Source organism: Doryrhamphus excisus, linkage group LG2 (assembly GCF_037039965.1).
Source record: "Doryrhamphus excisus strain RoL-2023G ecotype Guam linkage group LG2, RoL_Dexc_Guam_v1.1, whole genome shotgun sequence".
Lineage (NCBI taxonomy): Eukaryota > Metazoa > Chordata > Actinopteri > Syngnathiformes > Syngnathidae > Doryrhamphus > Doryrhamphus excisus.
Genome location: NC_136358.1, coordinates 3,312,631 through 3,326,478, shown reverse-complemented (window position 1 = coordinate 3,326,478; position 13,848 = coordinate 3,312,631). Strand labels below are relative to the sequence as shown.

The window sequence follows — 13,848 nt, the reverse complement described above, 5'->3', positions numbered from 1 at the left end:
TGCGTAAGACTTCAAAATGTGTTATTAGCATCCACTTCAATACTTCCCGAAGTTGCATTCTAAGTATCATGGGAACTCATCGCCATAAAGCCACTCAAGCCATAAATTAGCCCCATCACTATGCAAGCCACAGGGTTTAAAGCATGAGAAAAACGTAGGAGCCTATATACCGGAAATTACGGTAATTAATTTCATTCACTGAATGTTGACCCAATGTTTATTTGTTTGTTTGGCCACTGCAAACACGCATCTCAGGCCTTTCTGTGAAAGCCAAAGATGGCCGACTTAAGTGCTCGTGCCTTGAATCTCTTGGACTTTGCACTCATGGGAGCAGAAGAAAGAAAGAACAGTGTGTTTCTAAATCCAGAACACAAAGAGCAATTTCTCTCTTTTGCTGTTTGTTTTATTCAAAGTGTCACTCCGTCTCTCAAAGTGCGCCATCAAATATTGACGAGTCAAATGGGCCTGGTTTCACGCGAGCGGGGTCGTGGCGGCGGGAGGGGTGGTGGTGGTGGTGGTCTTCAGTCTAGAAGATGCTCCACCAGCTTGTTAATGACTCGCAGTGTGGACCAAAGTTGCGTTGGAAAAGAGATGAGTAAACAACATACAGACAACCCACAGGGGAACCACTAGCGCACACTTGCATACATTTACCGCACACACACACACACACACACACAGGTTGTGATGATGCAAGTGTCTTTGAAGCACTTTGTCAATCAATCACACGCTAATTCCCAAGCTTCCTTGGTCGCCATTAGCGACGGGGGTCGATGCTCAGTAACCGTGGACGCAGCGGAAAGCCATCGATCTGAGGAGCCGTGTGTGTTATTGCGTGTGCGTGTGTGATAGTCATGATGGAGAACAGTATAGTGGCTCTGCTCTGGCTATTGATCGTCTTTGCTCGTATTGAAGTGAGTCATTCTATGTCCGTGTGTGTGTGTGTGCGTATCAGCATTATAATCAATTTGCAAAAGCTCTGTCTTTAGCCACTCCCATTTCTGTCCTTATTTTTGTGTGTGTGTGTGTGTGAGACACATTTCCCTTAAAATAGCACCGCTAATGAACACATAAGTACTTTTATTTAATGCTTCCATCTTCATTTCTCTTTTAGAGCTCACAGACAACTGTACTGTGTGTGTGTGTGTGTGTGTGTGTGTGGTTTGGACATTCCTCCAATGCCCTCAACCGTGATGGGGGTAAAGCCAACACACACACACACACACACAGATACATGTTATGCACAGAAAAACATGCATGCATTCCTTCACTCACACATGCACACATTCATACAAGGAATCACACACAATGTAATGGAACAATGAGACAAAACACACAAACACACACACACACACACACACACAGAGGGTCATTTCTCTCACTCTGCTGGTTGTTGTGTATAGAAGTCAGTTCCAGGTCAGTGCACTGAGCCAGAGATCTTAGTCCATACAAAAGAGTGTGTGCACGTGCACTATGCATGCATGTGTGTGTGCATGCATGCGTGTCTGCTTTGTCTTCCTGCATGTCAGTGAATGTGGCCTCGGGGAGGTGTCCGAAAACTGGCCAAAACATTTGAATGCAATGTGGAAACTTCAAAGGAAACTTGCACCATGAAGCTCCAGAGTCAGGATGTGTCACCTCAGTCCTGCCCCCTGGAGGGGACAGCAGGAACTTATTCTCACTAAGTTATTACTCATATTGACTTATGTATCTGTGCGTTTGTGTGTGTGTGTGTCTCAGGTCTGACAGCAGCCGCCATGGCCGAACTCCAGAAGCTTCAGAAGATGAAGATGATGATGAGTCTCCAGAACGGAAACGAGTCGGACAATGATGACTTGCACTCCAATGCAGGTAACACAAACGTGCGCATGTTTGCACACACTCACACTTTGATACGTCTTCTTCTTCAATGAGACTTGCTTTCTTCACTCTTCCAAAAACAGAATGTTGTGCTTTCCTTTTTCACCCTGTGACTTCATTGTGTTTTAAATGGACATGTCACAAGTGTGTGTGTGTGTGTTTGTGTGTGTGTGTGTGCGTGCTTCATGCTTGACGTACATTAAACAAAGAGTTCACGTGCACTTTTCCATCCCTGCCGTGTTTGCTGGTGTGAATTATTGAAAGGAAGCAAAACAAAAAGCAGAGAGAGAAGAAAGGTGAACGATTGTGGTGCTGACCCGTCAAACGACTCCATCTTGTCCTCTTAAAAAAAAAAAAAATATATATATATATATATATATATACCTTTTATGAACCCTACACTCCTGCTCCTTTTTGCCTCTCCATCTTTGATATCATTTGCACTACATTGCCTTTGTGTGTCTTTGTGCCACCTTGTTGTCATATAACACATCGGTGACACACAATAGCAAGCATGGGGAGAAGAAGAGGCAGGACAGGATGGGAGGAGCAAACACAAAGATTTTTTTTTTACGGGCCAAAGTTGATGACTTGGCAAATCTTCTATTTGGAAAATAAGCAAAAAAGACAAGAAAGCAAACAGGAGACGTGACCTCTTCTTAAAACTCAATAGCTAGAAATATTGAGTTGTCTCAACCTGTTCACTTTCGTGTTTATACTTAGTACTTAGTACTGAGTACAGTTACAGTAGTAGTACAGTTGTGTTTTCTCACTGAGAAGTACAGCAAAATGCAGTTCGGCGTTATAATGAAGTGTACTGACGGACGTATTGCATTTGAGACGCAGCACTTTTTTCCTGCTACGAGCAACACTTTTGGCAAGAAGACATATCTGTGTGTGTGTGTGTGTGTGTGTGTGTGTGTGTGTGTAGAGAAAGTGGGAGAGAACATCTGCCCATCTGTTTATACTTCTTTTCTTCCCCGGTGTAAAGGCAGAGAGGGGACGCAGCCCAGCTGTCTCACACACACGCACACACACACACACGGCACAGGGAATTCAGTAGGCAATAATAGAGAGAGACGGCTGCTAATTCAAACTAATGGAGGGAGATGAAGATGGATGAGGGAGGGAAGAAGAGGCGAGCTGGTGGCTGAGTGAGGTAGAGTTACACACACACAGAGAGAGAGAGAGAGAGCATTGTCGTGTTTGTGAATTGTGTGTTGTGATATGTGTGTGTTTGTGCGTGTATTATTACATACAGTTTTATTTGTGTGCCCAGGAGGAAGTGAGTGTTCCTGGGACAAGGAGCGCCTGAGCAGCCCCCTGGCCGGAGCCCACTGTGGCGGCCCCGGAGGAGGTGGTGGAGGCACCACCCCGGCAGGTGCGGCGGGAGGCGGCGGGCGGGGCCCTGCTTTGGGAGCTGTCAATCAACAGCAACTCCAGCAGCAGCAGCAGCAGCTACTTGCTAATAGTAAGCAAACACACCTCCGTATCCATGACAACGTGACCGTGGCCATTGTGTTTGTCCCCATCAAAGTGACAAGACGGACCCTAAATGAAAGTGTACTAAAGGTTTTCTTGATAACAACACATGAGGTGAGAGGAAAGCTTTCGCTAGGTGTGTGTGTGTCAAAGGGGTGGCAATATGTGTTAATGTACGCCATTTAATCTGTTCCCATCTCCTGTATTAACACTCTGCCTGGATTAATCAGCACACACTCAACTAAATGACTCAATTCATCAACATCACACACACACACACACACACACACGCAAATGTTTCTTATTGCACACATGTGTTGGGACACACACACACCAACACGCACTGCGGGAGGTGACAAACACTCACATTGATTGTTGTCACGACAACAGCAATCAGCGTTATTGTTTTATCGGAGTGAAAGCGGCTGCCACAGACAAACACACACACACACACACACATGCTCTTCACGTGCACGTTCCCAGCTGAGACAGCAGACGTCTTCACGCCCAGGCCTTCACGAAGGCCTGCTTTGGGGTCAGAGGTGAAAGGTGACGGCCTCTGGAGGTTATTTCACCTTTTTCTTTTTTAATCCCGTCCTCCCGTTTGCCCTCAGCTACCCTAGCGACACTTTTGACGCGTCGCAACGAGGTTGAAGTTCAACAGGAGGTCACAGCCGTCACTCGATCCGCGTCCGTGATGGCGTCATCACAGCTGCGTGTGTTTCTCCTTTAGGACTGGACCTGCCCTTCATGATGATGCCCCACCCGCTGCTTCCCATGGGCTTGCCGCCCGCCTCCGTAGCCATGGCGATGTCACAGATGAACCACCTCAGCACCATCGCCAACATGGCCGCTGCGGCTCAGCAGATACACGTTCATCGGGCGCCCGTCATCAAGGTGACATCATTGAACACGAGTGGAACATTGCATTGTTGATGAAAATATATTTCTTTTTTTTATTACAAATTATGTATGATTTGTGCGTGTGTGTTTGTGTAGGAGCGTGTGTGTGACAGCCCCTCTCTGTCGCCCTCCGTTGACGAGACCAACACGCCCCTGCAGTCGCAACCCAGTAGCTCCGCCTCCAGCTCGCCAGAAAGACTTGGTACGCAAACCAACGCACTCCGGAGTGCGACCATTGCATTCACTCATATTCTCCTTTTCCAGGCCTGCTCTCGGTTGATGCGGATGTGGCACTGGCCAACCCTGCAACGCCCATCAAGAAAATAACAAAAGACAAAGGTTAGACCACACACACACACACACACACACACACACACACACACACAACTTCCATTATGCACATTCATCCAAACATCAGCCATTTTCTTTTGACAACTGACAAATCATCCTCACTTTTTTCATCTCCTGTATTTACACATGCACACACACACACACACACACAAAGTGAAGTGTCAGGATGTTCTGTCAGTCCTATTGATCACCTGTCTCCCAGCCATCAATCAGGCCAATGAGGGAGCGGATGAGAGTGTGTGTCTGCATGTGTGTGTGTGTGTGTATGTGTTGGGGTGGGTAGGGTCTAGCAAAGGAGGCAGGGCTAAAAGGGGTCAAGAGGCCGCCCACTAAAAGCAGAAGCAGGGCCTCTCCCATTATTTTCCATCTTGTGAAAATAAAGCACCTGCTGCCGTTCCAATCTGAGGCCGAGTCGAAGACGCGTTGGTGAAACTTAACCACTCCTCTTTGGCGCACACAAGCGCACCCTGGAATGTTCCCCGTGGACGTGCGCCATCTGGAAGCGATGGGTCACGTTTGCATAATAAACCACACACACACACACACGTGGGGGCAGAGGCTGGCGTATGTAAGTATTTGATCCCCTGATTTAGTAAGTTGACCCCCTTATAACAATACCCAGTACAGAATTGCTAAAGTAAGGAGCAGGGAGAGCCAAAATGTAAACAAAATATATATTTCAAAATTTTTTAAATTGTATTACATTGAGGGGAAATAAGTATTTGATCCCATAGCTCCCTGGACTGGTCGCCGGCCAATCACGGGGCACATATAGACAAACAACCATTCACACTCACATTCATACCTGAATGCACACTCCACACAGGAATCGAACTCCGGTCTCCTAGCTGCGTGGCCTACGCACTAACCACTTAACCGCGGTGCAGCCTATACGGTTAATTCATTCATAATTAATTCATTTAATGTTTTTTTTCTCCATTCATTTATACATTAATCCTACCTAAACCTACCTTAAAGTTTAAAGGGTAAACTAACGGGACGAAAATACTTTTTTTTTTCCCCACCGCATGAGTATTCAGTGGAAACATGCAGCTGTCAATCATCAATGAGGTTCACACATATAAAAGACTTAGTTTGTAATTTTTTGGAATATTTGACTTGTTTTCCTCAACATCCCTCCTGTGCACATTTTTGTCTGTCCTTCAACTGCGGTGTCGGACAGCGTTATTGGCAAAAAAAACCCAAAAACTAAATGAGAAAAGCTTTCAGTCAGACACCCCCTTGAAGGCTGAGTCCACTTTCTCAAATTTGTGTTTTTTGGTAGTAAAAAAATAAATAAAATTGACAGAAAAATGAAGGAGGAAATAAACGGTAGAAATAAATACAGGAAGTTGACAGAGGATGGAAGATAAGCGTGTAAGAGGAGGAGGAGGAGGAGATGTATGGATGAAGTAGCAGATAGGAGTGTGTGTGTGTGTGTGTGTGTGTGTGTGCTAGAGTGCATCTCAATCAGCGTTAATTTCACAGCAGAGTTAACTCTCTTGTCAGTGTGTTAGGCATTAAGAGCTGAGCAGACACTGTGACACACACACACACACACACACACACACGAAGGGTGTGTTTAATCCTTGCCAATTAGTACCTCACATGATTGTCTGAATACTAACGAGCCGTGTGTGTGTGTGTGTGTGTGTGTCAAGTGTAATTGATCCCCCTGATGCTGCATCATTGACTTTTACACTTTAACAACAACAACATGTCTCCAACTTCTTCTGCTGTGCACATCTTTACATCCCGGAAACCCACTCCAGAATATTCCATGTTTGCTTCGTCTTCAGAAGAAGAACCTTCGCTTGGGCAAGCCTTGCCCCCGGGCTTCCCTGCCCCGTTCCTATTTGCCGACAGCCTGTCTTCCGTGGAGACGCTCCTCACCAACATACAGGTATCTTGGATGTCCATGTTGGCGCCGTGTGGGCTCTTCAACAAAGTGCGTTTATGTATTAGGGCCTCCTGAAGGTGGCGGTAGAGAACGCCCGCGTGCAGGATAAGCAGATCCAAGCAGAGAAGAGGGAGCTGAAGATGGAGCTCTACCGGGAACGAGAGATGAGGGAGAGTCTGGAGCGGCAGTTGACCTCTGAACTGCAGAGCAGAGGTAACAACTCCTGTTGTATTGACTCATATTACAAGATTACACTAATTCTTATACTACAGCGGTTCCGCTTGTGTCAACAACTTGTGTATGTCGACCAACTCAAGATCAAGTCCGAGTCCATTGTGTTCTGCTCATTACTAAAAAGTGGACGCTTATTGATGTTGATATCGTATACAGTTGGCCGCTATTTAATGACTGCACATAAGAAAGGTCATCCATTCGATGAGTAACAGTGAGCTCCTGCATGTAGGATTTTCTTGAACAAAATGGCCCCCAAGTGTTTCAAAGACACACAGAGTTGGAATAGGAGGCAGTGTCCTCCAAGTTTTCTCCATGTGTGACATTGTGGGAATCATCTTGCTGCAGCTTCCATCCAGAAGCGTCTGAAGAAAGAGAAGAAGGCCAAAAGGAAGCTGCAGGAGGCGCTGGAGTTTGAGTCCAAAAGGAGAGAGAGAGGAGAGGACACCTTGAAACACTCGTCCTCATCCTCCCCGGAGCCGCTGCATGCCGCCAACAACGCCGCTGGTACGCTTCTCCTCATCTGTTCTTGTCTTTTTGTTTTTTTGTCTTACGTTTATTAACGCATTTCTCCTGTCCTGACGACGCCGTGCAACAAAGACGCCGCATCCCAGCAGCAGGATGAAGTCAACGGGCAGCAGGATGACGGAGACATGCAAGGTACACACACTCAAACTTGGCAATAGAAAAGGCATATAAAAATGTACACACATGATGGAAGTTGGTAAAGTCGATTTTGATAATAATTGATCACTGATAATCATTCCACACTCAAAACGCGTGAGTGTGCGTTTGTTATACACGTGTCGTCCATCATCCGGCATCTGTCCCGAGTCCTTCCTGACATTGAGAAGTCAGCACGGGTGTCTATGATTCGCTACGCTACCAGTGTGTGTGTGTGTGTCGTGTGTGTGTACTATATTTGTGGGTGCATGCACATGTGTGTGTGTGCCCGCATGTGAATTTGTGCATGTTTGATCCACACTTGGGTGAGACGGGGAAGTCTAATGAGCTTGCGCTCCTCTTTAGACCCCTCTTAGATCCTCCCTCTCTTCTGCAAGCCTAGCGCACACACACACACACACACACACACACACATACACACTCTCGCAGACTCAACTGATTTCATTAATGTTGATTGGCCCTGCAGGAGCCCTTTGCTGCCCTGCACACACACACACACACACACACACACACACACAAACACATACACATTCATGCCTCCTGCCATAAAAGCATTTTGCACCTACAGTGATTTCAACACACACACACACACACACACATCCCTCGCCTCTCCCACCTTCCACACTCTTAATTAACGAGTGAGGAGAAAAGTGCTGAATACAAAGAAAGAAGATGTGGCGTTGGAATCAGGTGCAGGGAGGGAAAAAAAAAAAGAGGACAAAAGCTTTTAAAAACAAAGCATTGATGAAGACGAGGATGAGGAGGGGAAAAGAGGGCAAGGAGGAGGAAGAGTTGAAAAATGTGACCTTGTTGCGAGACCTGGTGACATTTACTGCAAACTGCTGATAGACTTGTAAGGCGGGTCAGCACCATTTTTAACTGGGACACACACACACACACACACACACACACACACACACACATGACTAATGGAGGCTTGCAGGTGGCACACATGGCCCAGGAAGAATGAAAATATGTTCTTTTTACACTCTGCCACAAACTGAGCATTTGGTGTATATAAAAAGTCTTTTTAGACGAGGAGGATAAAAATAATGTCAGCTTAGCAGATGGGGGGGTGGGGGTGCATGGCAAGCGGAGGGAAGATGAAGGGGGGTGTTAAAAATAGCGAAGGGCAGGAAGAAAAAAAAATGTGAAAAAGAAACTTTCTCATTTCTGAAACCTGCTTGTCTGTGAGGAAGTGGCAGCAATATGGCTGCCCTCTTGCACAAGATGTAAACACTTTGCAACGTTGGCACAAAACAATGACACCGCAGGGGAAAGCTCTGTGTGTGTGTGTGTGTGTGTGTGCGACATGCCCGTGGGTGAGGTGCTACAGGGAGCGGAGGTGAAATGAGAGCCGAGTGCTGCAAAACAGCAGCCATAAAGAGATGCAGTGTGAAAGAGAGAGGAGGCATCAGTCCGGTTTGTTTGTTTTTTTTTTTTACCTGTTTGTACCTCAGTTTGCATCTCACACTGATAGTGTCGGAAAAACATTCAAAAGTCAATGACGCTCCAAGACCCCCCAGTGAATAGCGAAAACCGGGAATAATGGACGCACTCGTACTACTACTAAACCAGGGGTGCCCAAATCTAGAGGCCGCATATGCTTCTTCTTCTTTCTCTTCCGACAAACAACCATTCACACTCACATTCATACCTATGGACAATTTGGAGTCATCAATTAACCTAGCATGTTTTTTGGAATGTGGGAGGAAACCGGAGTACCCGGAGAAATCCCACGCATGCACAAGGAGACCATGCAAACTCCACACAGAGATGGCCGAGGGGGGGAATCGAACTTGGGTCGCCTAGCTGTGAGGCCTGCGCCCTAACCACTTTTAGTACCGTGTAGCCTACTTTTATGTACATTCATTCATTCGTTTTCTACCAATCACAGGGCACATATAGACAAACAACCATTCACACTCACATTCATATCTATGGACAATTTGGAGTCATCAATTAACCTAGCATGTTTTTTGGAATGTGGGAGGAAACCGGAGTACCCGGAGAAAACCTCCTCTGGACATGTCCCAACCATCTCAGTCGGGCCTCTCTGACTTTATCTCCAAGGCCTCTAAACATGTAATGTCCCTCTGATGTACTCGTTCCTGATCCTATTCATCCTGGTCACTCCCAATGAGCATCTTTTATCTCGGCTACCTCCAGTTCTGCTTCCTGTCTTTTCATCAGTGGCACTGTCTCTAGACCAAACAACATGGCTGGTCTCACTACAGTTTTGTATACCTTTGCTTTCATTTTAGGTGAAACTCTTCTATCACACATCACCCCTGACACGGAGGCTACATATATTTTTCTATCTAATATTTTCTAATCTTGTCAAAATGTTTTAAAAAAGGCATTTTAGCAACAACATACTTTTTTCCCTTGCAGATAGCGCCATCAAACCATTCATTCATTTTATACCGCTTTTCCTCACGAGGGTCGCAAGGGGTGCTGGAGCCTATCCCAGCTGTCTTCAGGCGAGAGGCGGGGTACACCCTGGACTGGTGGCCAGCCAATCAAAGGGCACATATAGACAAACAACCATTCACACTCACATTCATACCTATGAACAATTTGGAGTCGCCAATTAACCTAGCATGTTTTTGGAATGTGGGAGGAAACCGGAGTACCCGGAGAAAACCCACGCATGCACGGGGAGAACATGCAAACTCTACACAGAGATGGCCGAGGGTGGAATTGAACCATGGTCGCCATCAAACAATGTTTTTTTTTAAATTTAAAAATAACATAATTTACAAATTAAAGCAGAGAAAACAAATCCGCAAATCACAGTTTGATTAATTATGTTTTATCATTGCCGCTCATCTATTTGTCTTTATCTTTCAGAATCTCGAGCTTTCCTGAAGACCACCATCATGTTCTAGAGAGGCTGAGTTACAACCAGAGGCCCCCCTGCCACGACTTACCACCCCGCCCACCCCCCCCGACTCTATTTGTTGCTCTTTTGTTGCAAACAAAGCTTTCTTCGGTCTCCTGAGTGACTGCCCATTCCCATGCAAAGCATACTGGGAAGGCTGGACCAAACATGACTGCCTCACAAGTTCAAAGAACACCTGAGTCCATCTCAGACCGGAGCGGAAGGAAATGACTCAAAAAACTTCTTTCAGGTCCTCCTGTGGCTGCAAGGAGGTCTTGGGGCCGAAGTGTTTTCTATCACCTTGAAGAACTACAAACATGTACATAAACCCACACAAACCCTTTTTTATGACGTCATTTCTATAATGTTGTATCCTCAACTTGTCACCTGCTTTGACCAGGAAGTGACTTGAGTAGCACATCCTTCACCCTCCTCACCCATCACCCTGCTTTCCGCTCACGAGAGCAGCAGGTGAGCAAATCAAGTGCTCCTCTCAAACTCTTGTCAGGTGAGATGGGAGGGGCTCGATGGAGGCGGGGCTAAAAGATTATCGTGTGTAGATAGAAGTGACCACCTACTGGTTTTGGTTTCTTTGCTTCTTTTTCCCCCTCAGTGTGTCACTGTTGTGTGGCTGTGGTCAACTGCAAATATACAGTATTACAACCTGGAAGCTTCACTGTCACATGGTGCTCTTTTAAACACACACACACACGTTTAGCTTGTATATTCATTCCGTTAGTGGCTCCATGAGGTGGCGTATTCCTGTCTCCTTGCATCCTCGTCTCCTTCCCTCTGTCACACCTTTGATGTCCATCTCTCCGTCTCCATCTTCCCCAAAATAGCTGATGTCACTTTTTCCATTTCCCCCTAATGGAGGCACAAACACTGAGCGATGGCCGCGAGGAGGGCGGACGGGACGTGATGGAGGGATGAAAAGTGGACGGCGTTGAAGGATGTGAGTAACCGTGGGGGTAAAATAAAAACGGGGGGTGGGTGGGTGGGGGCGGGATTGGAAGGATGTGACAACAAAAGTGGCACGGTTACTGTGGTAACTCCCCTCATCAGAACCAGGTTTTTAGTACAGTGGAACCCGCTTATGTTGACACCCCTGGGACTAGCTGACTCATGTCGACTTAAGCAACTGTCTACTATTTACTTAAGTACACTGGATAGTACTAAAGGAGTTTTATTTAGATTGTTGTGTTTTTATATGATATTTTATACTCCTACCTAACAGCTGCTGCCGTAATTTTGTTGTATATCGTCACTACAAAGACAATAAATATTTTGTACATGTGCAAATCTAACCTCTGATGATAAAAAACAATAATAAAGAAATAGTGCATTTTTTTGTTGCTGTGGTAGAATCCAGGTTTATGCTAAAGCTTATTTTACACTGAACAGGAAGTCACAGTGCATGTTTTAGTGCTGTGGAACTACACAGTAGTTATTGTCTAATGTTGTTTCATGCTATAATGATGCTAAAAGACACGTCGACAGAGAGATGCCCATTTTTCAAATTTGATGTTGCTCTCAAATTTGATGTTGACAAAATCAGTCAACCATTTCTGTCAAAGTTGACTTTAGCAGACACGTTTTAAAGGTGAAACGGGACTTGATGTAAGATGGGTTGTCAACATAAACAGGACTGACTTAACTGGGTTCCACTGAAAATAATGGAAAAGATCATGTGTTGAACAGAAGACCCTAAAGGAGGGGTGTCCAAGGTTTTTCCACTGAAGCACAGGTACTGAAATTTGACAGGACATGACGCCCAATTTCATATTTCTTTCTAATTTTCTGGTCAAAAGCTTAAGATGCTTAGGACTTATGTATGTATTTTTTTTCTCTAAATACCAAATAAACCGAACCCACTAATAATATTTAATAATAATAATTTGGTCTTATCTGGTGTAAAGCTGCACATGTCATAAAATGGCGTGCATGAGTCCATGACGAGCTAAGAATTACAACGAGCTTGTCAACCCATTGACAGTCTCACGGTTTCATCTTACAAACAATGTGAAACTCATCAAACATTCAGAAATATAGAAACATGTATCAATATGAGTTTTATATCAATAGAACCCAATATTTTAACATGTTCCCATAATGTATTTTGTTTTTTGAAAACCATTACATTGGAGAAGAGCATAAAAAATGGCTTTGCAGTGCTGCTTTTGTCCACCAGGGGGAGCCAGGGGACACAGCGCAAATCCTAGAGGGAGGCTGATGTCATTGCAGCTCCCCGATGAATGTGTTGCTCAGACGCAAAACTTTAAAGTGTTTTTTATTTATTTTAAAGTCATATTGTGACATGTTTGTATATTTGTATATACACCTTTTGAGTATTACGTTGCTTTGTGATGAATTTAGGGCTGCTAGGAAGGTGACACCGTGAGTCAGACTGTTATATGGACTGTTGGCACGTTTCCTCGCCATAATCATCTTAGTTAATATGCATAAGGCAAAAAATAGGCATTTTTATGGATTTACATGGGTGCGTACATTATTTGCCATATTTCTCCTTTTCAAGGGGTCTCGGACCAACAGCTGGGCTTTTTTGTGTTATCAAAATGTCAAAAAAAATTTACACCTTTTTGCTCTTTTTAAAAATATATTTTTGGTGCTTTCTTGTTTAATTTTATTTATAAGAACATGCCAAGGGCCAATAAAAAACAAACTGTGGGTTGAAAATGGCCACAGGGGGCCTCGCTATGGACCCTTCCCTTGTAAAAGCTTACATCCTCATCTACAGTTTGTTTTTCAACAAAAGATTTGACTGATTTAACAAAAAAGTAATTGAGAGTGTCAAAATGATGATGACAAAAAAGATGGAGGACGAGACATTCATACACACACACACACACACACACGTAGCTCCGTCATTAGTCTCCATTAAAGTCTTTATGAGGAAAATTATAAAGGGAATTTCCTCCCACAACAAAAACCCTGGAGTTTAACCTGCACACACACACACACACACACACACACACACACACAGTCTTTGACAATAAACAGTCGTCATACATTGCCATGACTGTTTTATTGTTCTTTGTTTTTCTTCTTCCCGTCATTCGCTCATTGGACATTGATGGATGATGGGTGCTGATGCAAAACCACCTGACACACACACACACACACACAGAACGTAGCAATGGATCGCCATCCAAAATGATTATTAGCTATTAGTTTGTAAGAACAAAGCCGCTTGTCAAAAGAGCCAAGATGGAGAGACAAAAGAGGACAACGAGGGAGGTGTGATGGCTGTCCTCACGTTCGCTTGGCTATCATTTCACAGCCTAAACGTGCAAAGGTCAGCTGTTATTAATGGCAGGCCCTGAGGAGTGTGTATATGCGTATGTGTGTGTGTGTGTGTGTGTGTGTATGCTAATGTTTGCCAGTGTGAAGGCTTGCATGTCACACCTTTCTGCTCCAAATGCCATGTAGCCCGCCATTAGCGCCTTAGCGTATTAGCGTCTGCACCACGCGCTTTTCCACATGCACTCACAACATTTTGTGTGCAAAAAAAAAAGACACTAAAAACGAATAC

At 44.9% G+C, this 13,848-nt stretch overlaps 1 protein-coding gene across 3 annotated transcripts in view; it reads left to right on the top strand.

Annotated features, from left to right (window-relative positions):
- The window catches only part of dachb (dachshund b), a 51,286-nt gene extending 40,010 nt beyond the window's left edge, over positions 1-11,276 (top strand). For 2 of the 3 annotated variants that reach the window (XM_058066422.2, XM_078795535.1), the window contains 10 exons: positions 1,741-1,851; positions 3,140-3,331; positions 4,076-4,239; positions 4,342-4,447; positions 4,510-4,584; positions 6,396-6,499; positions 6,562-6,709; positions 7,076-7,234; positions 7,328-7,387; positions 10,265-11,276. In XM_058066422.2, the coding sequence (XP_057922405.2) occupies positions 1,741-1,851; positions 3,140-3,331; positions 4,076-4,239; positions 4,342-4,447; positions 4,510-4,584; positions 6,396-6,499; positions 6,562-6,709; positions 7,076-7,234; positions 7,328-7,387; positions 10,265-10,302 (1,157 nt within the window). In that variant the 3' untranslated portion in view covers positions 10,303-11,276. The remainder of the gene's footprint in view (positions 1-1,740; positions 1,852-3,139; positions 3,332-4,075; positions 4,240-4,341; positions 4,448-4,509; positions 4,585-6,395; positions 6,500-6,561; positions 6,710-7,075; positions 7,235-7,327; positions 7,388-10,264) is intronic. The other variant, XM_078795538.1, reaches the window with a different exon arrangement.
- Positions 11,277-13,848: the final 2,572 nt, after the last annotated feature.